The sequence below is a fragment of the Bos mutus genome, chromosome 22 (genome assembly GCF_027580195.1).
Source record: "Bos mutus isolate GX-2022 chromosome 22, NWIPB_WYAK_1.1, whole genome shotgun sequence".
Taxonomy (NCBI): domain Eukaryota; kingdom Metazoa; phylum Chordata; class Mammalia; order Artiodactyla; family Bovidae; genus Bos; species Bos mutus.
In genome coordinates this window covers 52,986,138-53,012,534 of record NC_091638.1, presented here as the reverse complement: position 1 = coordinate 53,012,534, position 26,397 = coordinate 52,986,138, and the positions used below count along the sequence as shown (strand labels likewise).

The window sequence follows — 26,397 nt, the reverse complement described above, 5'->3', positions numbered from 1 at the left end:
GTCCTATAGGTTTTTCCTGTGACATGAACCCTCACAAGCTGCCGATCTCTGTTTATGTGGTTTTCTAAATGCAAGAAAATTCAGACTCAGGTACATCTTGGTCATCACCACCTGGCATATAGTAGGCTCTCCATAAATATTTATTGAAAGAATAAGTGAGTAAACGAAAGAATGAAAGCGAATAAAAGATTTGCACCCAGGTTGCCTTACTCTCAGCCCACTCAGTGACATTTCTCTCTTCTTTTTATTTTCCCACCTCATCTTTACTGTTTAAGTGATTATTTGCTCACTGCAAAAAAAAAAAAAAAAAGATCAAGGTACATTTCAATATTCATTCCATTAAGGCATATTTTCTTCCTTGTTGAAGTAACACAAGTTTCTAGATATTGTTTTAAACTTCCCCTACCTACAGCATTGAAGTCTGGCTAAATCCATTTCCTGATCTACAAAATACACAGAGCGTCAGTTGGCAAATAGTATGGCTGTGAATATTCTCTGTTCCAATTCCAGACACTTTTTAAATAGCAGTCAGTGAGGATACGAAACCAAATATTTCCTCTTCTGCCTCAAGTGTGTGCTGTCCACAAACGGCTTGCCAACATGAGTGGGAGAATTGGCTTATGTTTGTGCAGCTGAACATCTGAGGTCCACGAGTTTAGTCTGAAGAGCTGAAAATACTGACCTCAACTGATTCCCTTCTTTCCTTTCTGACATCTGGGACTGTCTTTTGTCTCCCTTTTACCTAAAGGAAATTTTTGACAAAGGTGCAAATGATGCAAGTTTTTGTGTGGACATATGTTTTCAGTTCTCTTGGGTAAATACCCAGGAGTAGAACTGGAGAGTCCTATGTCAATTCTGTTTAACTTTTTCAGGAACTGCCAGGCTGTTTTCCAAAGCATTTGCACCATTTTACATTCCCATCTGCAGTGTCTAAGCGTCCCAGTAGCTCCACATACTCGCTGACATGGTTAATATCTCTCTTGGTATTACAGCCATCGCAGTGGGTGTGAAGGGAGTCTTGTGGTTTGCATTTCCCTGACAGCTAATGATGCTGAACATCTTTTTATGTGCTTATTGGCCATTTGTATACCTTCTCGGGAGAAATGGCTAGTCAGATTCTCTGCTCATTTTTTAAATTGGGCTGTTTGTCTTTTTACTGTTGAGTTGTGGCCGTTCTCTACATATTCCAGATACTGGTCCTTTGCCAGATGTATGATTTGCAAAAAGCTTCCGCTCGTCTTGTAGGCCACCCACCACGAGAAAAGCAGGAAACCTCTTCCCTGGTGGCTCAGACGGTAAAGCGTCTGTCTGCAATGCAGGAGACCCGGGTTCGATCCCTGGGTTGGAAAGATCCCCTGGAGAAGGAAATGGCAGCCCACTCCAGTATTCTTGCCTGGGAAATCCCATGGACGGCGGAGCCTGGTAGGCTACTGTCCATGGGGTCGCAAAGAGTCGGACACGACTGAGCGACTTCATTTCACTCTTCCTACTACACGGTCCCTGCAGTGTCCTCTCCGGAGAAAGGTTAACATGATGTTCACTTCAGAGGACAAATACTTAGAGGAATTCCATCAAACACCACAGAATTCACACATTGAAGGATGCACTCTGAGCTGAGAGGCGATAAGGTGATAGCTCATACAGCAGGTGATCAGTTTGGTTGGGTTCAGACCTCGAATTCCAACCTGCCCCCTGAGGTTGTGAGTCACACAGCAGATCCCGCTTGACTTGGCAGCACTATTCAGCTGCTCCACGGGCGCCACCTAGTGGCCACCTGGGACGGTCTGATGGTCCATCCTGGTGGTCAGTTCTAACAGACTTGGACATGCTGTTTAGGGTCAGATCCGAAGAGGTGCAGCTCGGGGATGAGCCCAGGAGTTCATAAGCAGCCTTTCAGAGTTGTTCTCCACAGCCGCTCCCTCTTTATGTCTCTCTGGTCCTTCCAGATTCCTGGGGCTCCCTTTTCAGTCCTCTGGTCGGAGACCTGAGACTTTAGCTACCCTGCTTCACTGTGCATGTCCTACAACTCTACTGGTTCCAGCAGCAGGAGGACAGTGAGAGGGGAAACTCAATGAGAGCTCCCTCCACCCTCTGGGGACCACAGTTTCACTGATCAGAAAGGAAGGATCCTTTCTCTCATAGTCTGGGTGACTGATGTCCTCCACTATCCATTGTCCTTCACAGCTCCTGCTACACAATCCTGTGCGGGCTGAGGCATGAGGGAGTGGAGAAAAGAAAAAGGTAAAAGAGAGGGATTTACTCCCCAGTCTCTGAGCATTAGGAGCCCCATTCTCACTCCTGGAGCAAAATTAAGTACTTTGTCTTTAATTCTGGGTTTCAGGCTGCCTTGAGTCCAGGCTTGGGAATACTTGAGGGGGAAAAATGGGGAAGAGACCACAGGTTCTGTGCTACTTTGAATTCTGGTGTCCTTCCCTTCTTCTCTTGCAACTGTTTACTTTCCAGGGACTTCATATTGCTGTTCTGTGCAGGATGTCCAGGTTTTAAAGCTGCATTTAGTGGGAAGGATGGGTTAAGTGTGCTTGCTCCATCTTGGGCTTCCCTGCTGACTCAGACAGTAAAGAATCTGCCTGTTCCATCTTACTCCAAACCAGAAATCTCTGTATTTAATTTTCCTTTCACCACTTCCCCTACTCTGCTACCTTTAGCTCAGGAGCACTTTTTTTTTTTTTAGAGCCACACCTTGTGGCTTGTAGTATCTTAGTTCCCCAACCAGGGATTGAACCCACATCTTCTGCAGTGAAAGCACAGAATCCTAACCGCTAGACCACTAGGGAATTCCCCTAAGCTGCAAAAGTCTTAAGGCTTTGACTTTTGACAACAAAGCTTTCATAAAGGAATGCCAAGCATCAGCTTGAAAACAAGAAGTTAAAGACTATAGCCAGTAATGGAGAATACTTGTTAAAAGAGAAAGAATCAGGCAGCCTAGTTTCTTTGAGGAAATCTCTGTACATAATCCAAGTCTACAAATAAAAGCAAACCAGAAGGCCAAAGTAAAGTGAACTGCTTTTGAGTAGTGTAGACAGCCAGTCATCCAAGAATAACCAAAGCTGGAAGACTCGCCTGCTGTCCAGGGTGTGTGTTCTAGATCAGCCAGTCATGGCTCCGATTCTTTTGTGGTATTTCTTTAATTTTCTTAGGTCAGTAAACCCACAAAAAGTAACCAGATCTGTACATTAATTTCTATGCATTTAGAGATATGTAATTAAAGTCCCTGAATTACAGAGATTGCCTCTTCTTGATGCCTTTGTGTTATATTTTTAAATAGTTGTAAACCTGGTGGCTCGGACAGTAAAGAATCTGCCTGCGATGCAGGAGACCCAGATTCAGTCCCTAGGTGAGGAAGATCCCTTGGAGAAGAGAATGGCCAACCCACTCCATTATTCGTGTCTGGAGAAGTCCATGAACAGAGGAGCTTGGTGGGCTACAGTTCATGTGGTCACAAAGAGTTGGATACAACTGAGTGACTAACACTTTTCACTAAACCAACATTAGTCTCAGTATTTTGGTGGGAAAGTGTCTATCCTGATTGTCATCTAACCACGTTAATTATTTTCATTTTCTGCCAAGCAGAAAAAGAGGTACTATCCTTCAACTTGGAGAAGGCAATGGCACCCCACTCCAGTACTCTTCCTGGAAAATCCCATGGACGGAGGTGCCTGGTAGGCTGCAGACCATGGGGTCACGAAGAGTCGGACACAACAGAGCGACTTCACTTTCACTTTTCCCTTTCATGCATTGGAGAAGGAAATGGCAACCCACTCCAGTGTTCTTGCCTGGAGAATCCCAGGGATGGGAGAGCCTGGTGGGCAACCGTCTATGGGGTCACACAGAGTCGTACACGACTGAAGCGACTTAGCAGCAGCATCCTTCAACTAAGGGGGTTCTGAATGTGCCAGGATTTAAGTCAAAGTTTTGCCTGTCAGATGTTCCACTTACAAATATGCATAATGAAAACTAGAGACTCTAAGTACAGTAAGTGGTGACTGTATGCTGGGGATCTACACTGTAAGAAGCAGAGATCCTGGGAAGCGGAGGAACACCAGCTCCTGAGTCCCAGGTCCAGCCCAGCTGCTGGCACCCTGTGCAGGACAGGGCTGAAGTCCAGGGGCCCCTGGACAACTGAACAGGTTTGACCTTAACCCAGGAGGTCATAGCCCTATGGGTGGGGCTGAGACTGGGAAAGTGGTTTTAAGACAAGAGCCCATGAGTCATTCCATCCAGGGATAAAAAGCCATTTGGAGCCAGGGCAGGGATGGGGAAGCCAGGGAGGAGGCAGATTCAAGGACGGACGCAGGAGCCACTTGCTTAGCAGCCTGAGGGGAATGAGAGTCCCCTGGCAAATTCACAAAGTTAATCTCTTCTTTGTACCATGACCTCCATTCAGTCCACTCTTTCAGGTAATTACATAAAATGCAATTTTCTAAGCATTAACTTTCTGTAGAGCTATAGAAATATCACCAAAGTATACTACACCAAAGGTTTCCCGGGTGGCTCAGTGGTAAAGAATCCACTATTCCTAGGTCGAGAAGATCCCCGGAGAAGGAAATGGTAACCTACTCCAGTATTCTTGCCTGGAGAAACTCATGGACAGAGGAGCCTGGTGGGCTACAGTCCATGGGGTTGCAAAGAGTCGGACACTACTGAGCGACTGAACAACAGCAATACTATACCATAGCAGAAGAGAAAAATTAACCTCTTCAGGGTCCAGTCTGCAAACCCTGAACACAAAGAAAACATTAACCTCTCAGAGAAAACACTACAACCAAGGAGACTCTCCTGAGGCAGCATAAGAAGGCAGAGCTTTAGGCTGGGCCCACAGTGAACTTAACAGCAAGGATTCATGGTTCCAAGAGGACTCTCATGCCGGTTCTCTGCTGGAGATCTGGCTTCACAAGGTGAGCACAGACTCATGAGAACAAGTCTCCCTAGATTTGGCCATAGGGTCTACAACCACAGAGCACCTTCCAGAGAAGAAAATACTTGGGACTGTGAGAGGGGAGGGATCCAATGTGTCCCTCACTATGACAGAAAAGGGCACAGGTATAAACTGTGGTCAGGTTCACTCCCCTCCAGTGTTTCAGGCCCTGAGTGACAAGGTCAACCTTCAGAGATGCTCATAGGTTGGATTCATTGTGGAAACAAAGTTTTTTTCCCCTGGAAAAACCATTTGCTTTACTGCAAGATCAGCAAACTTTTAGTAAAGGGCAAGATAGTAAATATTTTATGAAAGTACTTATATAACAAAAGAGAAAATGCCTGGTCTTCCTGCCTGTCTGGCATGGGCCTGCCCAAGCAATGAGCTCGCATCTATGCTTCTGCCCAGTTGCTGCCCACTGGACACATTCTCAGGACCAGAGCGAGCAACAGATCCAAGAGGAAAAGGCTTGGCAGGCCACGAGCATGGGGCAGAGGAGGGGGGACCCACTATAGTCAGCTTCGCTCTCTGCCCCAGTGATGCCTGTGTGTCCTCCCCTCCCACTCATCTCAAGCTGGACATTGGGCTGAAGGTCAGTGACACGCTAACTCACCAACTCTCGAGCAGAAAGTCGACTGCTTGGGGCCTGGCAGTTGCCAGCAGTAGAGTCTCAAATATGTGAATGGCAACCAGTGTGGGCCCTGGGCAGCACTGAGATATGGCTGGCCAGGTAGACAGGTGCTGAGAGTCTAGGGGGAACAGGAACAAAGGGCATTACTCCGGTTTGGTCTCCACGGCTCACGTTGCCCTGGCAGTGCCCCTGTGCCCAGCCTGTGGGTGATCCTTTGCCGACCCCAGCTTTCGTGAACAATAAGAGAGAGCAGCTTTCATTCCCCCAGGCTGCTGACTGGGTGGCACCTGCTCCCCTGTTCCTGAATCGGCCTCCTCTCTGCTCCCAGAATGGCTTTGTTTTTCCTGGACACAAAGTTCTAGTGGATGTGAGAGCTCTAAATGACACGCACAAATGCGTCGACTTTCTTCTTTTTAAAAGGCTAGAGCTTAATTCCTCTCTCCTTGACCTTGGGCTGGTCTTCTGGACTCGCTTCTAATGACTATGATGTGGTAAAAGTGATGGTGTGTGACTTCTGAGGTGAGTCATCACCCTCTCCCTCAGTTCACTCACTCTGGGGAAAGCCAGCCACCATGTCCCGAGGTGGTCAAGCAGCCCTATGGAGAAATTCCGTGTGAGAAATTTCGTGAGAGAAATTGAGGACTCCTGCCAACGGCCACGTGAGTGGTCCTCAAGCCTCCGTCAAGCCTTCAGATGACTGTAGCCCTGGCCAAAATCTAGACTCCATGAGAGACCCTGAGCCAGAATCATTCAGCTAAGGCACTCCTGGTTTTGGACCCTTCAAAAGTATGGGAAAACAAATGTTTATCCTTTTAAATGTTGGGATAAGTTTTATACAGCAATAAATAAATAGTAATATAGTACAAAGGAGGCACTTATAAAAATTAGTCTTAATTTATAGTGACATCTGGTGTCTATGCTTCCTTGACATACCCACTTCTCACACATATCTCAAAAGAAACACGATTCCCTCCAAACTTACTCATCTAGAATCTATCCATCCCTGGCTGCCTTAATTCCCCAGCTTGACAATGACTTCACATTCATCTGGAGGTCATTTCTTTATGCTGTTTCCTCACCCTGATCACCCACTATGAAGATGTGCACACACACACACACACACACACACACTCATTTACACATCCAATCTATCCTGTAGGTCTTAGAGGGCACGCGTTTCTCACCACCAATCCATGCCACATCTGGCCCCAGTTGTGCAAAAGCCTCACAGCTGGTCTCCTGACTTCCTACTCACCCGCGTCCAATCCATTTGCTACACAATGGTGAGCATCACCATCTGAGGGGAACCAGACCATGCTGCCACCTGGCCCAAGTCCTCCAGAGACTTCCCTTTGGGCTGAGAGGGAGATCCCAGCTCCTCACAGGGCCCAATAAGACCCTGCGTGACCTCCCCTCAGCCATACCCCCCACTTGCCCCCTCTGCTCTCCTCCACAGAGCCTGTCCACCCCCTGCCTCGTCCCCCCTCAGACGGCACACGCGGCTCCCTCTGCCTAGACGTTTCCCCCGTCCAAACAACTCCCCCAACCCCTGCACCCTTGGACTCAGCTTCTGCTGTTCTCTCGTTAGCGTGGCCTCTTTGTCTAAGGCAGAGCCCCCTGCTGTTCTGTCTCTCAGACTATTCCTTACTTACTTCACAGCATATCATACAAGTTGAATCATTCGACCATTTGTTCAATTATACTTTATCTGCCCGTCGATGGACAGAAACATGGTTTACTGACAGGAGCTGCCACCCGAGGGGCTCCAGACTGGGGCTCAGAGCCTCACCCTTCAAGTCAGCCCTTGACGCTAAGTCACAGACACAGTAACAGACACAGGAACTAGAGAGGGCTCCAGGCTCCAGGCTCCTGCTTCTGAATCTCGACACAGAAACCCCGGGTATGCAGTCTGTTTACTTGGTGTGTATTTCTGCTCATTGATTCCCAGGAACCCTAAATAACTGACATTTAGGAACACTCATTAAATGCAGAAAGATGGACGTCCTTGCCTCTGAGCTCTCAATCTGGAGGGATGAACAGATGTTTAAAGGGATACATTTCAGTGCGGCGTGTGGATTCGACAACACAGACTGAAGGAGCTGCTGTGGGAGCCAGAAGGGAACAGATGCCCTGAAGTATGTTGGGAGGAGGGTGGATAGTCCCACAGGGACTGTGAGAGAGCGGAAAGGACTATTCTTCTGGGTTTAGTTGAATGGTTTTCCGTGCTCCCTCCCCAAGTCAGGTATATCAGAACCACTTTACAGAATCGTCCGCTATCCCAAGCCAGAGGGTGACGGAAGAACACGTCCTTTGGCCCAGAACTCTAGTGTCCACTTAGAGTCACAGGACAGGGTTCTAGGTAGGAGGGGAGGCTTATGGGTCACCCAGTCTTCTCACTCTTGGTCAAATGACAGACTGGGCTGGAAGGCGGCAGGGCTTCATCTCAGAGAATTTAGAGTGGAGAGGATCTGGAGGAGTCTGGGAGGAGACTCAACTAACCCCACAATTCAGGTTCCAAGCCAGTCTTGATGCTGCCTCTGTGAGGCTGGGAGCGGGGACAGTAGCAAACGGGGGAGGAGGGAGCAGGTATCAGGGGTCACCTGGATCAGACACAGGGAGAGAGGGCTGGCTTGCCTCCTCCCCACCTGTGCCTCAGAGCCCCCAGGGACCCTCATTCCCTGGACTGACCGGCGCCAGGCCTTCCGAAGTGTTTTTCCAGGTGTATTCTCCGTGTGCAGAAAACACCTATCATCAGCCTTGCTGGATCCAAGGGGATGACTATAACCAACAGGAACTTCCAGTGACACCAAGGCACAGTGGGAGAATAACATGGCAGACGAGGGTCTTTAGTGGCTCACAAATTCTTTCCCATCCTCACATAAGGCCTGGACCCCAGAGTTGGCACACAGAGTGAGTTTTCTGATAGAAACAGTGGGGGAAATAGTGGCTAAATCTTCAAGCGAGGTCAGTCACAACAGTCACACTATTTCAGCCAAATTCTAAATTAAGTCACGTTTTATGTCCCTTGATCAGAGTTCCCCCCAGGGGACACCCATTATTTTATGGTAATTTTTTTAGGCTAGAAAATCTGGCCATGGGAGGCAGAGGCTCCAGGCAGGATCGAGAGGACAGTCTCAGACTCAGCCTGCAGGGCTGGAGTCCTGCATCCGAGGCGGTTACCTAACCTCTCTGAACCCCAGTGTTCTCATGCGGACACACTGTAACAGCAGCACTGAGCCTACAGGATTAGTGGGAGGATCACGAGTGATCATTTGTGTCAAGTGCTTAAGACAGTACCTGGCACCTAGTAAAGCTCAAAAAGCTGTCAGTTATTTAAAGAAAAGAAGAAATTAAGACACACATTGTTCCCAATTAAACATAAGATAAGCATAAGAGATAAAATACACGAGCATCTGGGGATTTTTCTCTAACAGCCATGAAGGTTCTTTGGGAGAACATCCAGCCTCTGAGTTAACAGAGGGGATCTGGTCATTAGAAGAGCCACCAGGACAGTGGACCTGCTTACAAAACTAGACAATTCTCTGAGTTTCCAGTCACTTTCCCACCCTCATCCCCAGCCTCTCCTGCAGGACAGACTTCCCCGGCCACTTGATCATCCCCTCCCCCGCACTTAAGAAGCACAAACAAAGATGATTTATCTCCCCTGGACAGCACTTTGGACCAGCAGGCTTTGAGTTCACCCTTGGGTACAAGGATGACGCTGGGAGTAACTCACTAAGCAGGAGCAGGAATGTGTGGAGCCGGCGCCAACAGACCCGCGCCCTGGACAGGCCCGCCCACAGGCTCTCCTTCAATTCCAGGCCATGCCCCAAAACGCAGATAGATGCGGAATCTTTTGCCTGCATCCACGTTCAAGCCTTGGCACAGCAGGAACAGACATAAACAAGGAGGCACTGACCCCCACCTCCGCAGGTGCCACACACCCCCTCCCTCGCTTTCCCCACAGTTCCCCCAGGTTCAGGAGCTGCCGCGCACTGACCCCCCCACGCCCACCTACCCGTGATCACGCTGCAAACCTGAACCCCTGCCGCGGCTCTCTGAGCGGAATCCGAGCCTGCCTGTTGACACCGCAGCAGCCACACGCTGCGGCCGGAAACGCTCCGACCACGGAGCCTGCCCGCCTGTGCGCTAACGGGCTATATTTGTAAGCTGATAATATGATCTGTAGGACATGTGCTGATAAACTATCTATCTATTCTATGTGACTCAGCCCGGCATGAGACAAAACAGACTTGGGAGGGTAGGGTTTGGCACAGGGCAGCCAACGAGCCGGCCAATCTGAGCCCTACAACCCGGGATTATCTGCACCTCCCTGCAGGCGGCCGGGCCTTTTGACATTGGAAATCCTGAAGCGTGTTAAACAAAACAGGCCAGAGAAGGCCAAGGGTGCCGCGTTCTTAGCCCGCCAAACTAGGAACCAAACAAAAAGCAAGATAAGAAAGCCATATGACCGAGGAAATGTAAGGGCTGGTTCCCCCTCTACCCGGCCCCAGTATTTGAAGCAACAGATGTCTAAAATCTTGGTTTCACGGTACATTTTTTTCTTAATTTAATTAAGAAATTAATTTCCTAAAACATATGTGAGTTTAGGTTCTGTCTAGAGATTTTACTAATTTGACAAATATGTTTTCCTGATATCCAACATTGGGACGATGTGATAGTCACTTAATAAGCAGTAATCATGTCCAAGACAACCTCTCTCAGTGCCTCTTCATGGCACCAGTTCCTCATACACTTCACCCTAAAACAGCAAAATACCTTTGTCTAGTATATACATAAAAACTCTAATTAGAAAATAGTTTGATTTCTGAGGGACTATTTTCTATATGGAACATTTTCTATTTATTGACATTTTAATTAAGCTACCATTTTAAATGGTATACTAAGTTGACATTGACATAGTCACTCAGTCCTGCCTGAGCTCAACGCCCTGGGTTCAGGAAGGCTGCACTAGTTACTAAATCCAAGTGATCTACTGATTATTAAGCCAGATTTTCAAAATTATTTTGTCCAACTTTCTAATTGTTTTCTGCAGATTTGATTTACCTTTTCAATCATTACCAAAAGTGGAAACTACAATCATAAAACTAACTGAAAGAAATCTCTCATACATACTTATTTTCTTCCACAGGGATTCATCTATTAATTTACCAAATATTTATTAAGTGCTTACTATATCCCTGGAAATATGTTTGGTATTAAGGATTTGGTAGTGAATTAAACAGGATCTTGCCCTTTGGAATGTCACAGTTTGTTGGAAGAGTGTCCTCTAAACAAGCATTTAAATATCCAACGGTAAACTGTGGTTAATGCAATGAATCAAAAAAACTGAGAGTTATGAAAAAGAATAATGAAATAATCACTGATGATCTGACCTCTCATATTGGTCAGATTTCTTAGTTTGTAAAATTTCTGGGAGACACAGCAAAAAGATGGCCATGTGCATACCAAGAAGAGAGGACTCAGAAGAAATCAAACCTCGTAATATCTTGATCTTGGACTTCTAGTCCCCAGAACTGTGAGAAAATAAAGTTCTGTTCTCTAAGACCCTTGGTCTGTGGTATGTATTATGGCAGTGCTAGCTAATTAATAAGTAAATTTCTTAAGAGCACTAGATACAAGATCAATATAAAAATTAGTGCCACAAAAATGGAAGTAAAAGATACCATTCACTTTAACATTAAAAGAATAAATATTTAGGAATGATCCAACAAAACTCTATAATATCTCTATATAGGAATTATTAATAAAAAATTTTTTAAAGAAATTAAACAGCACCTAAACAGATCTTCATAGGCTGAAAGACTCAATATGACACAGATAGTAATTCTAAAGGATCAATGTGCTTTTATCAAAATCCTGGCAGAAATTTTTAGAAATTTGGAAAATGTTCTAAAAATTGATTGGAAATGTAAAAGGTCAAGAAAAGGTCAGTTTTCATTCCAATCCCAAAGAAAGGCAATGCCAAAGAATGCTCAAACTACCACACAATTGCACTCATCTCACATGCTAGTAAAGTAATGCTCAAAATTCTCCAAGCCAGGCTTCAGCAATACGTGAACCATGAACTTCCTGATGTTCAAGCTGGTTTTAGAAAAGGCGTAGGAACCAGAGATCAAATTGCCAATATCCGCTGGATCATCGAAAAAGCAAGAGAGTTCCAGAAAAACATGTATTTCTGCTTTATTGACTATGCCAAAGCCTTGACTGTGTGGATCACAATAAACTGTGGAAAATTCTTAAAGAGATGGGAATACCAGACCACCTGACCTGCCTCTTGAGAAATCTGTATGCAGGTCAGGAAGCAAGAGTTAGAACTGGACATGGAACAACAGACTGGTTCCAAATAGGAAAAGGAGTACATCAAGGCTGTATATTGTCACCCTGCTTATTTAACTTCTATGCAGAGTACATCATGAGAAACACTGGACTGGAAGAAGCATAAGCTGGAATCAAGATTGCCGGGAGAAATATCAATAACCTAGATATGCAGATGACACCACCCTTTTGGCAGAAGGTGAAGAAGAACTAAAAAGCCTCTTGATGAAAGTGAAAGAGGAGAGTGAAAAAGTTGGCTTAAAGCTCAACATTCAGAAAACAAAGATCATGGCATCTGGTCCCATCACTTCATGGGAAATAGATAGGGAAACAGTGGAAACAGTGTCAGACTTTATTTGTGGGGGCTCCAAAATCACTACAGATGGTGACTGCAGCCATGAAATTAAAAAACGCTTACTCCTTGGAAGGAAAATTATGACCAACCTAGATAGCATATTCAAAAGCAGAGACATTATTTTGCCAACAAAGGTCTGTCTAGTCAAGGCTATGGCTTTTCCAGTGGTCATGTATGGATGTGAGAGTTGGACTGTGAAGAAGGCTGAGCATGGAAGAATTGATGCTTTTGAACTGTGGTGCTGGAGAAGATTCTTGAGAGTCCCTTGGACTGCAAGGAGATCCAACCAGTCCATTCTGAAGGAGATCAGCCCTGGGATTTCTTTGGAAGGAATGATGCTAAAGCTGAAACTCCAGTACTTTGGCCACCTCATGCGAAGAGTTGACTCATTGGAAAAGACTCTGATGCTGGGAGAGATTGGAGGCAGGAGGAGAAGGGGACGACAGAGGTTGAGATGGCTGGATGGCATCACTGACTCGATGGACGTGAGTCTGGGTGAACTCCAGGAGTTGGTGATGGACAGGGAGGCCTGGTGTTCTGCAATTCATGGGGTTGCAAAGAGTCAGACATGACTGAGCTACTAAACTGAACTGAACTGAAAAGGTCAAGAATAGTTGCTATAAAAAAAAAAAAAGAATAGTTGATATAAGCTGAAGTATGAAAGGGAGATAACTTACTATTCTGAATATCAAGGACTTTTTAATTATAAAGTATAAAGCTACAGTATTAAAGACAGAATGATATTGGTATAAGAAGAAAGAATAAAGCATTAGAAAAGAAAAAAAACCACTTCACACAAACACATGAACAACTGATTGCTAATGAAATAATCTGATAGATCAGTATTATAGGAATGATCTTTTCAATTGGTGGTGCTGCAATGGAATACTATACAGCAATTGAATATGAACAAGCTTCTACAAACAATATGGATTACTCTCACCAAGGAAGAGCAAAAAGAAGCAGATATACATACACGCTGATGGTTATAAAAAGGTCAAAACCATGCAAACCCAACCTTTGGGATTAGAAATTTAAAACGTAAAAGCTCTGAGGAAGAGGGAGTGAGTGGTGGTTGTGAAAAAGCAGGAAGTGGACTTTTGGGGTTCTAGTAATATTCTTCTTCTTGACCTGGGTTGTGGTTCCATGGTTCTGACTTTGGAATAATTCACTAACCTGTAACCCTAATTACTTGTAGACTTTTATCAAAGTAAAACATACTTCATTAAAAAAAATTTACCCATTCATCTTATATTGCTGTATCAAATTCTCACAAATTCAGTGGCTTAATAGAATATCATTTATTCACAGTTCCCGTACTTCAGATATCTATCCTGGATCAACTGTTTCCAGAGTAGAGAGCACCTCAAAGTGCCCAGGGTCATTTGCATACAGGAAATCTTCTCCCTGGAGCACAGTAACCCATCTCTGATACAGCCTGGGTTTTGCACTTTGGCCTCCCTCCGTCCCTCCACTTGCATTTCATCCATTTCAAAACCATTAAGAGCTGTGAAGAATGCCTGAATGCAATCTGATACAAAATCCACTTAAGAAGCACTTTAAAATGAGATCCTCCATGTCTTGTGAAACCAAGTGGGACCCCAGCTCACCTTCCCAAGTCCCTTCAAAGAGTCTGTCTGCCCATCTATCTGTCTGTCTGTCCGGGGCCACTGACCTTGACCTGGTCTCGGGGCCATCAGGAAATGATGGCTCCTTCGCCGTCAGCAGTTTTTTTGATAACACTAAAATGGTATTTGGAATACATTACTGGGCTCGTCTTTTCTGGGGGAAGTGGGAAAGGAACAGGAGTCCAATCTAGGAGATCCTGTCTCCTCTAGTGTGCTCAGCAGAGTAACTATTGGACTAATTTGATTGAAAAGAGAAAAATTTTGGTGAGAATTCTAAACCATAGCCATGTTTAGAAGTCTAAATCAGAAGTCCCCTACCCTAACATGGTTTCTGGTAACCGCATCAAGACTATTTCGTCTTGGACATTGTGACCTCTCTTGAATAAGCTGCCCAGAATTCAGCACTGCTTAGAGTACTCAAGAGTCACTTATTTTTTCCTTCACTGTTGTCGGCGGGGAGTATTTTTTGTTGTATTTCCTAGCTCAGGCTAGGGGGCGCAAGTTGTTTTCCTTTGGAGCTTCTCAAAGACCTAGTCCACGCCCACCCCACCTTCTCATTTAGAAAGTAAGGCGAAAAGGTGATGTGTCAGCCACAGAGGCGGCACACAACAAGATTCAGCCAAAAGGAAACCAGCACAGACAGACAGACACTGCTCTAGAGGTTGCAGAGGTGAGATTTCCAGAAGACCAGGTTTCCGGATCTCCTGGTGTGGAGGATAAGGCATAAGGAGAGGGGCTGGTGAAAGACAAGAAAACTGGTTGTTAACAATAGGGTTGACAAAATGAAGGGAAACTCCAGTTCAAACGCCCTCTCAGAACCACCTGCCAGTTCATAGGAAGAGACATACAAGCATCCAGTAAACATAATGCAAATCCAAACAACAACGGGATACTATTTTCACAAACAGATTCAGCAAAAATTAAGATACTTGTTGTGGGATTTCCCTGGTGGTCCAGTGGGTTAGATACTGTGCTTCTGCGGCAGGGGGTGTGGGTCTGACCCTCAGTCAGGAAGCAGATCCTGCCAGCCAGGTGGCGCTAGTAGTAAAGTACTCACCTGTCAATGCAGGACACGTAAGAGACCTGGGTTCAGTCCCTGGGTCAGGAAGATCCCCTGGAGGAGGGCATGGCAATCCACTCCAGTAGTCCTGCCTGGAGAATCCCATGGACAGAGGAGCCTGGTGGGCTATGGTCCATTGGGCCGCAAAGAGTCGGACACAACTGAAGTGACTCAGCATCCTCGTACAAGATGCTTGTTGCAGCCAGCTGTTAAGGACCTGGGGGATGTGTGGGGAAGGGAGGAAAAGGGAGGGAGAGGAAACCAGCGCAAACTTCTTGGAAAATAAATTTGGAAATGTTCTCCCTTTAACCAAACAATTCCAGTGCTAGAAGTTAACTGGCTAGATATATTCCCCAAAGTCACCAGGATATACATTCAAGGGAGCTCACTGTAAATGTAGAAACACACCAAGTATTTCTTGATAAGATAGTTTATGTCTATATAGAAATTGATATGATATACCCTCCACCCCACGCACGTACACACACACACACACAAGGAGTCTCCTCCTAAGGCCTTCTCTGTCCCTCTTACCCAATTTCTATAACAGTATAGCATTAAATTGGCTCGTTTGAACAGTCTTCCCTTCTGAGACTGCAGAGTTTTGAGAGCAAGAATCTATTCTTCTAAACCCCACATAGAGGTCTCTGCAAATACAGAAGAGGTTTCCAGTGGCTATTTGCTAAGTTAACTGGTGAAAAGAGAAAGCCATTTACTCGTTGATGAACGGGTAAGGGCTCCACTTCTGCCAGAGTGTCACTTGGGTTTTATCAGAAGCCATTGGGTGCTGAGCTTGGTAGCATCTACATTCCTCAGCTGAAGTTCCCCAGCCTGGCTCATTGTTCTTCTGGCCTGAGGAGACAATGATAGAGGTGCCACACAACTGTCCCTAGGAGTCCTATGAAAAAAGTAGGCTTTGACTTTAAACCTCATCATCGTGCTGCAGAAATGGCTATTCTTTTTATTAACTATTTGAGCTTCCCTGGTGGCTCAGATGGTAAAGCCATCTGAGATGGCTTTAAAGATGGTGGCTCCTGCCTGCAATACAGGAGACCCGGATTCTATCCCTGGGTTGGGAAGATCTCGGAAATGGCAACCCACTCCAGTATTTCTGCCTGGAGAATCCCAGGGACGGAGGAGCCTGGTAGGCTATAGTCCATGGCGTCGCAAAGAGTCGGACACGACTGAGCAACTTCACTTCAGTTGAGGTTTAACTCTAAACGGTCGCAACCACTGAAACGCTGAATTGACTTTTTAAAGTTAAAAACTTATCCTATCTCCAAAGGTATTTTCTTCCTTGAAATTGAGACAGACACTGGAAATCTCTGTTGGGATTTTTTTTTTTTTTTTGCTTTGACTATTCTTGGTTGGTTGATTGATTTTAAGTCAAATTCTTACTTGTATATTTTAAACACACACAACTCTCTTTTGCCCCAGTTTTTAATGCAAGACAACTCAGAGTGTTGTCGAACCCAAGTTCACGCACCCAGTACTCGTTTAGGTTTGTGTGGCCTCCTTGTGCATGGCAGAATGACTTGGGTTGGACGACAAGAGGGTGGTAGCGAACCATCCTGAGACCAAGACCATCTGTCAGCGCCCTCCATAAGGGAGAATGTGGGCTGCCAGTGACTGGGAACCCCCCTATTCCAGGGTCTCCTAACCCCAGACCCTCCATGGGTCTCTAACACAGTAATTACTGGCCAGAGGCTGGGTGGCCTCTGTCAATTTCAGCAGTGACTGAGCAGAGGTGTCCAGTGACTGTCTCAGAGATGTCAATCAACTCCCCACCCAGAGACAGCAGCACAACTACAATCATGACTGTCCTCTCTCCCCCACTGAGCAGTGGGGTCACCTCTCATCACTGTGTCCCCAGAGCACACCCCTTGACCAGCAACACAGTAGCCTCATTAAATACTTGTTGAATGAACAGCCTGTGGGTCCCCAGCCCAATACCAAATATCTAGCCAAACACTTCAGCCCTCCCCTCCCCTTATCCTCTTCCTATCTTAAAACTTAGCCCAGATTCTATCTACTGCATACACTAGACTTTCTCTGCCCTTTGTCCCTGTGGGGAACACAGATCTTTTCAGTGAGCTCCTGTTTTGGGGTATGCAGAGATCCTGTGTGGGCTGCAGGCTGAACTCACACCAGTCATGCAAACGTCACCAGACTCAGGGTCTTGATTCTCTCCTGAAAATGAGGAGGTGATTTCCAGGGGTTCTATTCCAAGTTCCAAAAGTTCCACAAGAGCCCCTTTAAACAAGGAAGTGTCGGGCAGGGGTGGTGTCCCTCTGCCAGTTCTGCCACAGACCTGCCCAGCCTCTGTGGAAAAGACCTGTAAGTCCACAGATGGGAGCCATTGTTTCATCCAAAAAGTGAGACTAACGTTGCCAATGCTATTATCTGCTTAGCACATTGGATTGTTGAAGACTGTGAAGCACAAGCTGTGCTAAGAATGTACTGTTCTTTCTTTAGGCCTCCATGCAGTTCCTGAGTTAGATGATTAGCCTTCTCTTCTGCACTGCCCGCCCCCACATCCAGCTTCTAGAGCTTTAGGCCAAGTTCCTCATTCCCTCTGAATCTCAGAGTGACACATGAAGCTTTTTAACAAGTTGGACAGCCACACAGGGAGCTGAAGCACAGCAGGAATTAGTCAGCCACAGTGGAGTAACTACCAGCTTTAAGTAAATAGGCTGCATCCCACTCCACCATTGCTCTGATGGGGACCTACCTTCCAATAAAGATCATTTAAAATTTAATTCCCCCAAGAATTAAACTGCTGGTGTAGAAGCAAATAACCACTCTTCTTTATACCTATGGACTCGTCACACTCACACGGTAGACAGGGATGCTGAAATGGTCTCAGATGCTGTGATTTGTTCTGCCGTGGGAAGGGGGCAGAGCACAGTCCTTAAAAAATGACACAGCCGTTGACAAAAACTGCAGACAACAGAAACTGGCTAGAGCTGACTAGGCTCAAGATGGTGGAAGATTTGACTTCCAGTAGCCTCATTAAGAGCTCATTGAAATATATTAGCATATTCGAAATGACACATCCTGTGGCACCATGACTGTTCTGAGAGGGAAGGCCAAAAAGGGGGCAGTGGTCTAATTCCTCAAAATAAATGAAATAATCCTCCCACTAACCACCCCAACAATTCGGTGTCGCTCTTGCCTTCTGAGATGGACCACATTCTGCCTGTGGAATATGTATTTCTGCTTTCACTTTCCTGTGGCTCACTCTTGAATTCCTTCCTACTCAAAGCCAAGCACCTTCATTTGGTGGCCCATCCCAGGAACTCACCTGAGACCTGGGGCATGACCATCCTTTCGGGCTCCATTTTCCTGCAACTTCATTACAAAGTATATTAATAAATCTATACTTCTTACCTATCACTTTGCCTGTTACTGAATTCCTTCTGCACCAAGACATAAAGAACCTGAGTTTCATTAAGTCCTCAGATGAGTTGGGCCATTTCAGCACTAGATAAAAGTTTCACATTTGTGTGCCTGGCAATATTAGGTAAATGGAGGGCTTTTACCTTAGAAATTAGGCATAGATGATTTTTAAAAACTACTCATGACTTTAGGGGCTTCCCTGGTGGCTCAGACAGTAAAGAATCTGCCTGCAATGCAGGGGACTCAGGTTTAATCCCTAGGTCAGGAAGATTTCCTGGAGAAGGGAATGGTTACCCACTCCAGCATTCTTGCCTGGGAAATTCCATGGACTGAGGAGCCTGGCAGGCTACAGTCTATGGGGTTGCAAAAAGTCAGACACAAATGGGTGAGTAACACTGTAACTTTCACTCATGACTTAGGATGTATTTAATAACAAATTAAATTATCTGGAGCACTCAGGTATTAGGTGAAAGTGTTACCAAACCCACTCTCAGCGGCTCTTTGCTCTAGAGTCCAATACCGAGAGACAAGTGTTAGGTAAAAGGAAAGATAACCTTATTAAGGAAGCCAGCAACCCTGGAGAGACAGAGACTCAGGTCACAAAGAACCAAATCCCCAGGTTTGCTCAGAGATTACCCAGGGAAAAGAGGAAGGGGCTCTGTGTAGGGGAGGGGGCAGTCTTTTATATCCAGAGATGACTGTCCCCATCACAAGGTTCCAAGTAGCCATCAGGTCTTGCTTGCGATTGGAACAAATCTTTGGTCAGCTAATCCTGGAGAGTAGGGAACAGAAGTGAGACCTATAGAAAAACTAATCCTCAATCTTGATATGCATCAACAGCTTTCTCTATCTGTAGCAAGCTAAGCCAAGCTAATGGTAGAAGTCAGGCATAGTAAACAATGAAGAATTAGATTTGGAGGAGTTCCCTGATGGTTCAGTGGTTAGAACGTCACACTTCTACTGTTGGGGCACAGTTTTGATCCCTGATCAGGAACTAAGGCCCCAAAGCTGCTCAGTGCAGCCAAAGAAAAGAAAGAAAGGGAAAGAAAGAGACTTGGAATGCTGAGTTGCTGACAGTCCCTAGTTAGAGTCTTACTTCCTCAGTGACAACCCCCACTGTCAGATTTTCCTTCCACGTCTAGGGAAAAACGGTGAAGAAGTCTTCTGTAATTTCAAGCAGAACATGGGCAACGAAGAACTGTTAGAGTGGAAGGATCTGACCTGGTATAAGAAATATTCTCTGCTTCCCTCACATGCCCACTGAGACTCCAAAAGATGCATCTCATTATTAACATTTTAAGTAATCATTTTGCAAAGACTCGTCATGCCAATTATGATCCCCTTGACTAGAAGATAAAATTCCAATTTAAGGATTCCTTCAAGCATTGACCCACTCCCAGAGGAAATTCAAGAAAGTAGGTTAGTAAACCAATCTCATCCACCTTGAAATAGGGAAGTTTTGTGGGCTAAGGTCTGTTGGAGCCAAGTAGCAGGTTGTGTCAGTGTCATCTTGATTGTTTCAAGCCCAGTTAATCTTCAACTCCAGGGTCAGTTTTTTTCCCCATTCTCTTGAGGCCAATTCTTGGAATTGTGCTGGCCAGACATACGGCTTCCTTGGTAGCTCAGCTGGTAAAGAATCCACCTGCAATGTGGGTGACCTGGGTTCAATCCCTGGATTGGGAAGATCTCCTGGAGAAGGGAACTGCTATTCACTCCAGTATTCTGGCCTGGAGAATTCCATGGACTGTATAGACTATGGGGTCACAAAGAGTCGGACACGACTGAGCCACTTTCACTTTCAGAGAATCATTGCGGCTCAAGATGGAGCAACTTACGTCATGGCTACAGTCCAGTCATCATGCAGTTAGCCTTTTCCCTTTGGTGGCAATTTAGGTATCTGCAATACAGCTCAGGAATGTGCATCAGACACTTATCTGCCTCCTTCAGGGAGGAACTAAAGATTCTGTGACTCTATTGTCCCAATCATTAACTGCTTGAGCCTGCTCCTGTGTGACTTACAGGAGACAAGGGACACGGAGGGACTTTTTATATCTGGGAGGGCCCCAAAGGGTCCTGTTCTGTTTCAAGAGGCCTCGGGGCTCAGGGACAGGCCTCTCCAGCAGCAGCGTCTGGAGCTTACTGACATCACCAAATAAATACTTTTAGGGTAATACAGGACACAGCTAAATCGGGTTAATTCCTGTGTTGTCGGGGGAGTGGGGGACAGGGCAGACCAAGGGGATGGAAGAGACTGCACACTGAGCGCTGGGAGACTGTTAAAATGCAATGAAACCCAGTGGCAAAGCTGAAATGGCCTCCCAGGCTAGACGGCCGTGTTTCTACATCCTTTTCCTGGAGCAGGCCTGGCACCCGGTGCGCAGACCGCTAGCGGCTGCGCCCCGGCCTGTGGTCCAGCAGGCAGGCGCAGGCCCTGGCCGGCCGGACACTCCGCCTCGCTGCTCGCCTCTCCTAGCCCACCCACCCGCCTGGCGCCGGCTGCGCTTCCTTCCAGCCTCGCTTGCAATTCAGGTGCGCCTGGAATTTACACCCATTCACTCCAGCGGGGGCAGGAACCCCTTCCTGACCCTGAACTTCTGTCCTAACCCTAACTTTCCCTGAGTCCTCACCTTTCCCTTCCACCCGCGGAGACACACCCTTCTCGGAGCACGGGCTCAACACACCTTTCCTGGGAAAACCAAAAATGAAAGCAAATTTCGGGAAATAAAACTTATAAAACATCAACTCCTTGGGAGACCCAGACTTGGTGTTTCGGTTTTCCTGATTAAAGCAATACTTTTCCACCACCTCGATACAGTAATTGGTTTGCCCCTCCCCCCCCCCTTTTTAAACAGCAAATCTGATATTTTTAACCCGAAACTAATGATACAGACATTAGGGCTAATTAGCAACAGTTTTACAAGAATGGCCTTTTCCACTCTCTCTTTGTTTGGCCGCCTCGCAGCCTCTCACCTCCACCCCGGAGTGTTTAAGCATTGTAATGCGAACGGGCCGCCGCCTCCCCGCCCACCGGAGGGTTGTCCCCACAACCCCCGGGCTTGCGACTGAGGAAAGTGAATCTCCTAAAGGTTATAGTCCAAGCGTTTGTTAGGACAGACCCGTGAGGAGTCCCCTAGTTTCGCCGGACCGCCCGACTTCTGCTTCTAAGAACTTTGGGGGAAAGCATATTTCTCATCTGGGATATTTTTCTTTTAAAATACTCTTTTTCACGTCAAGAAATTAACATTTTCCTTTGGGTATTTTGGCAATGACTGTGAATTAAAGCCGGGTTAATTTTTTTTTTTTTCTTCTAAATTGTTAGGGGCCACAGACCAGAGGAAGATGGAGCGCTTCTCTTACAGGTATGAACCGATCTTGAGTGTGAACCTTTTATTACTAGAGTTTGCCAGCTTAGGAAACGTGTTCTGTACCTCTGCGTTGTTCTATTCATCTCATTCAAACCTTAAAGAGCTGCCAACCGTGCTGCTGTTTTTCCAAAAGACCTGGAACTTACAGTTGCATCTACCTGCGTTATTGGCTTTTAACATCTCCAGTCAGGTTACTGGCTCTGCCTATGACATGACTAGTGGTTTCCTCCTCTTTTGTAAGAACAAGTCAATATTACAACGAAATTTAAAATATACTTCTGAGAAGGTTGAAGTTATAGACAGGTTTTCAATATTTGGAAACCGTTAAGAATAATGGGAAATGTTTTTTAACCTTGAACATCTTTTAAATGGTGTAAATGAAATAGTTTGTGAAATGGGATTTGTTAATAACATTGAATGTCATCCAGCCATTTAAAATTACTATGAAAACTAGGTGCAGGAGAAAACTATGTGACATAGAAAGCAGAATCCTCATATGCATATGAGGGTACGTATTGGAAAGAGTTGGAAATTAGTTGGACTTTATTCTCATCATCTTTCTTTGGGTTGTTACATAAATTAATTATGTAAAAAGAAAAGAGGTGGGGAGGAAAGTGCTGCTGTAGGATTTCTCTCCCTAGTGGCCTGTGGTGTTAACTCAAAGGGATTTTATTTGCTTTGTTTTGCTAATGGAGGTCTGATTTCCTCTTCCTAGTGTGATTTTGATCATGGCCTTTTCCAGAGCACTTGAACTGGGATTAGTCGCTGGTAAGAGACTTTGTTCTTTTGATCACTGGCAATTTTCAAGTGGCCTGGAACATAGACTCAAGGAGTTAATTTTGTCATTCAGGATTGGGTGACCTTGAACTTGCCCGTCCATCACAGGGAGAGCTGGCCTTCAGAGATGATGGCCTTTGGTCCCAAGAGGAGCCTGCAATTCGTCACCAGCCTTCCCAGTTTGTAGCATCCATGGGAATCCAAAAGAGTAAGACGTACCCGCCTTAGATGTACAGTGTGGTATCTTTATCGTGGTCCTTTATGTGTTTTCTGAGTATCTTTTTGACACTTTCGCCTAAAAGAGTGAGCATCTGATTCTGGAGCTGGGTTTGATTCTGGGGACAATACAGGCATGCACTTCACACTGCCCTCCACCCCACCGCAGAACACAGTTTCTCTCGCAGAACACAAGTTTCCCTCACCTGATCCCACGTCACTCTGGGGATTCCAGGTACCACCACTGGCTGGTGCATGAAAAAAGATTTCTCTGCTCAAAAGCACAGGTAGTCAAAGGAACACTAAAAAGTAGAGTCTTGTTCAGTGAGATTTACAATGTTTAGACATCTGCAAACACTTTGGGGAGATTAAGTCCTGACCGCCATATTAACCTTTTAAGAGAACTCACTTTTCAGTCCCTCCACCCCTCTCAGCCACCTCTTCTTACATTTCAGGTAAGGAGCTGAACAGAACCTGCTGTTTGAATGGGGGAACCTGCATGCTGGGATCCTTTTGTGCCTGCCCTCCCTCTTTCTATGGACGCAACTGTGAGCATGACTCTCGCAAAGAGTAAGTCCTTGAAAGGGGCTGGGGGTGGAGAGGGGAGGAGAAGTGGGGATTTAAAATCTGCATGTCCATTCATCCTCAGGAACTGTGGGTCTGTGCCCCATGACACCTGGCTGCCCAGGAAGTGTTCCATGTGTAAATGCTGGCATGGCCAGCTTCGCTGCTTTCCTCAGTCATTCCTACCTGGTTGTGGTAAGCAGAGGGTCCCCTCTTTTGCCTTCTCAGCTTAGTTAGTGGCCTGTGGACACTTAGTTAATAGGGTCTTTCCCCTTACCACATGGCTTGCTGGAAACTGTCAGTCAAGGTCTGCTTGTAAAAGCATCGAGGACTCCAGATTGGATGTTCATCCTGGCGCCCTTGATATTAACTTCCTCAGTATGAGGCTAGTTGTGCCACCTTTCAGGTGGAGAGTTACTTTGAGTCTACCTGACACTTTATAGGATGTGAAACTCTGTAGAGGAAAATAAACAAGAAAAGCCTTGGCCTCTTAAATACCAAGAGATGCTCTCTGGTGTTCCTTTCTTTGGGCAGGGAGACCCAGACAGACTCCAGAGGGGCAGCTCAGTTTGTGCTCACCCCAGAGTGGGATTGCAAGTGAAGGCAGCCGTCTGCTAATTAATTTGCAAGTGAAAGTCGCTCAGTCGTGTTGGACTCTTTGCAACCCCATGGACTATACAGTCCATGGAATTTTCCAGGCCAGAATACTGGAGTAGGTAGCCTTTCCCTTCTCCAGGGGATCTTCCCAACCCAGGGATCAAACCCAGGTCTCCTGCATTGCAGGCGGATTCTTTACCAGCTGAGCCACAAGGGAAGCCCAGAGTGGGCATGGGAGAACCCAACTTCAAGTATTATACTTAAATTCCACGGGAGGATCTGAGCCCCCTTCTCCTTTCATAGGAGCTTCTTCATGGATCCTAAAAGGTCCCTGTACAGCACTCCCTGGTGATTGGTCTCAGAACCCGTTCACCTTATTGATTTTTACTGATTTGAGGAAAACAATGACAGGAAGGGCAGGAACATAAAGGAAAACAAGAGGAGAGGGTTTGCTCCCTACCCCAACCTGAGCCAGATTTCAGAGGCCACCCTAGTTCAGAGGCCTCTCCTAGTCCTGACCCTGCAGACGTTAGAAATTGAAAATATTCAACAAATTGAAAATGAAAACAAATGCTTCATTGAGCACAAGATGGGACACCGATCCAGGCAGGGATTGTCTTTTCTATTTGCATTGGGTATCAGACCCAGGTGGGCTTTCCTGGTGGCTCACATGGTAAAGAATCCGCCTGCAATGCTGGAGATCTGGGTTTGATTCCTGGATTGGGAAGATTTCCTGGAGAAGTCCATGGACAGAGGAGCCTGGCAGGCAACAGTCCATGGGATTATAAAAAGCTGGACATGACTGACTGACAAACACACACACACAAATACACATACACATCAGACCCAGGGTAGGTGATTGGAAGGTGTGGTGGAATAGTTGGATAGGTAGGGACCATATTTTCTCCCCAGAACTTGGGGCCCAAAACGTGCTGTCTCCTTATCATCAGATCCCAACCAAGTTCTGCCACACGCCAGCAATTATAGGCTTCACTGGCAAGCTTGGATTACCAGGTCTGAGAAAGACCAAGTTAACAGTGGGCCTGTGGCATCTTCTGTCAAAATATTTTTTCAGGGGAGTCTGACTACACGTAATTGGTAGGTACTGTTGATCCCATAAACACATTGTACTCAATCCTGGACCCTAACTGCTTTGGGGCTCATGTAGATGAGTCACCCGTGTGGGCAACAGGATAAAGTGCCAGAGGAATCTTCTTTAATGACCAAGTGTCTCTATCTTCCAGACGGCCATGTGATAGATGAGCACCTCACAGCTTCCAGGACTCCAGAATTAACACTGTCTGCGTGTGCTCTTGTGCTACCTGGCATCTGCCTTGCTATACAAAGTTATTATTAACCCACATTTGTTTTCAACATTTGTCATGCAGATTTCATGACCTGTAAAGGCTGTCTCTCTAATGTCCCAACTGAGAGATGATAATTTGTTAGTTGCCTTGAAATAGTGAATAGATTTCCCTGTGGTCCCTAAAAAGATTTCCTTGAAGCACCAATTACTTTCCTCTGCCCTGCCCTCTCCAAAAAAACTAATTAAAAAAAAAAAAGAGTAAGCCATATCTTGTGCCCAACTCCTGTGTTTCTGATACAGGTAACTGCCAAGGGCTTACAGATAACTTCCTTTAAACAATTGAATTCTATATTTAGACTATTAAAGGTTACTCTCAATGTGGAACTGAGCATAAAGCTTTGAGTGGAGTTGATTGACATCAGTTAAGATAGTATCTTGGAAAGGAGGGACCTGTAAGGGGAGCAGAGGAAAAGGGAGGGGGCAGATATCCATGGTGAGAGACGGGGTGCTAGAGTAATGGAGATGTGCGTGTATCCTGGGTGACTAGGTAGAAAAGTGGGAGCAAATGGGAGAGATTTGAGAAAATAAAATGAATGTCTTGGTTGATCTGGTGGCTACAGAGAAGCAAATTAAAAGGCTAAGTTGAAGGGCAAGTTTCTATCATCTATAGGAAGCTGTATGAGACAAGGGCACCTGTTTTCTGAAGGATTTGTAAAAAGAATAAAGTCTCCTTTAAAAAAACTATCTAAATTCCCCTGATATATAAAGATTGATTAATACATTATGATTTCTCTATACTATGCAATTCTTTCAATGGTGATAGAATGTTCACAGTATGTTTAGTTGTAAGCCCGTGATAAAACCATATATTGTAAAGCCAATTTTAAAAATATGTATCTGATCTGTCCAGTAAAAGTGGGAAGTGCGTTGACCAATGTGTGAACTGTGGTTATTTCTAGGTGGAAGCATTTTTCCTCTCACTTCTCTGTTTTCCACAGTGAGGGTGTATTATTTTGTTTTCGTATGGACCGTGATGACTACGACAGGCTTAAAGCCGAGGGAACTGGAAAGGCCCAGAGCGCAAGTGCCCAGTTTTGTCTGTGGCTTTGGTGTGTGTGCTCTGCTGTGAGGGACAAGATCTGTTTCCATTATTTACATACTGCTGGGTCCATAATTCGTGGTTTTCCAAATGAATGCCCTACAGATGCAAAATTCCAGAAGAGT

The 26,397-nt window shown here is 45.7% G+C and overlaps 2 protein-coding genes and 1 long non-coding RNA gene across 5 annotated transcripts in view; 1 reads left to right on the top strand and 2 right to left on the bottom strand.

Annotated features, from left to right (window-relative positions):
- Positions 1-9,739, bottom strand: part of LRRC2 (leucine rich repeat containing 2) — a 39,067-nt gene extending 29,328 nt beyond the window's left edge. Inside the window, exon 1 of one of the 3 annotated variants that reach the window (XM_005900897.2) lies at positions 9,586-9,739. The gene's annotated coding sequence lies outside the window, so the exon portion shown is untranslated. Of the gene's footprint in view, positions 1-5,549; positions 5,573-9,585 lie in introns of those variants that run through there. The other 2 variants (XM_070359895.1, XM_070359894.1) reach the window with 2 other exon arrangements.
- A 2,069-nt stretch (positions 9,740-11,808) lies between these two features.
- On the bottom strand, positions 11,809-15,801 carry LOC138984709 (uncharacterized). Its single transcript, XR_011461988.1, has 3 exons — positions 15,666-15,801; positions 14,947-15,166; positions 11,809-12,798 (listed from the first exon to the last, which is right to left on the bottom strand). It is a non-coding gene; the product is annotated as an uncharacterized lncRNA (long non-coding RNA).
- Positions 15,802-21,413: 5,612 nt separating this feature from the next.
- On the top strand, positions 21,414-26,084 carry CRIPTO (cripto, EGF-CFC family member). Its single transcript, XM_005900898.3, has 6 exons — positions 21,414-21,707; positions 22,429-22,481; positions 22,564-22,698; positions 23,162-23,276; positions 23,356-23,465; positions 25,112-26,084. Exons 1-6 carry the CDS (start codon positions 21,688-21,690, stop codon positions 25,222-25,224), a joined length of 546 nt encoding a protein of 181 aa, XP_005900960.1. The 5' UTR covers positions 21,414-21,687; the 3' UTR covers positions 25,225-26,084.
- Positions 26,085-26,397: the final 313 nt, after the last annotated feature.

What these genes read in the sequence shown, in the direction of transcription:
- CRIPTO (XM_005900898.3), top strand. Translation starts at nt 21,688, where the DNA reads ATGGAGCGCTTCTCTTACAG. An exon ending in TGAACTGGGATTAGTCGCTG is followed by an intron (nt 22,482 to 22,563) that starts GTAAGAGACTTT and finishes TTTGTCATTCAG; the next exon opens with GATTGGGTGACCTTGAACTT. An exon ending in GTCATTCCTACCTGGTTGTG is followed by an intron (nt 23,466 to 25,111) that starts GTAAGCAGAGGG and finishes TCTATCTTCCAG; the next exon opens with ACGGCCATGTGATAGATGAG.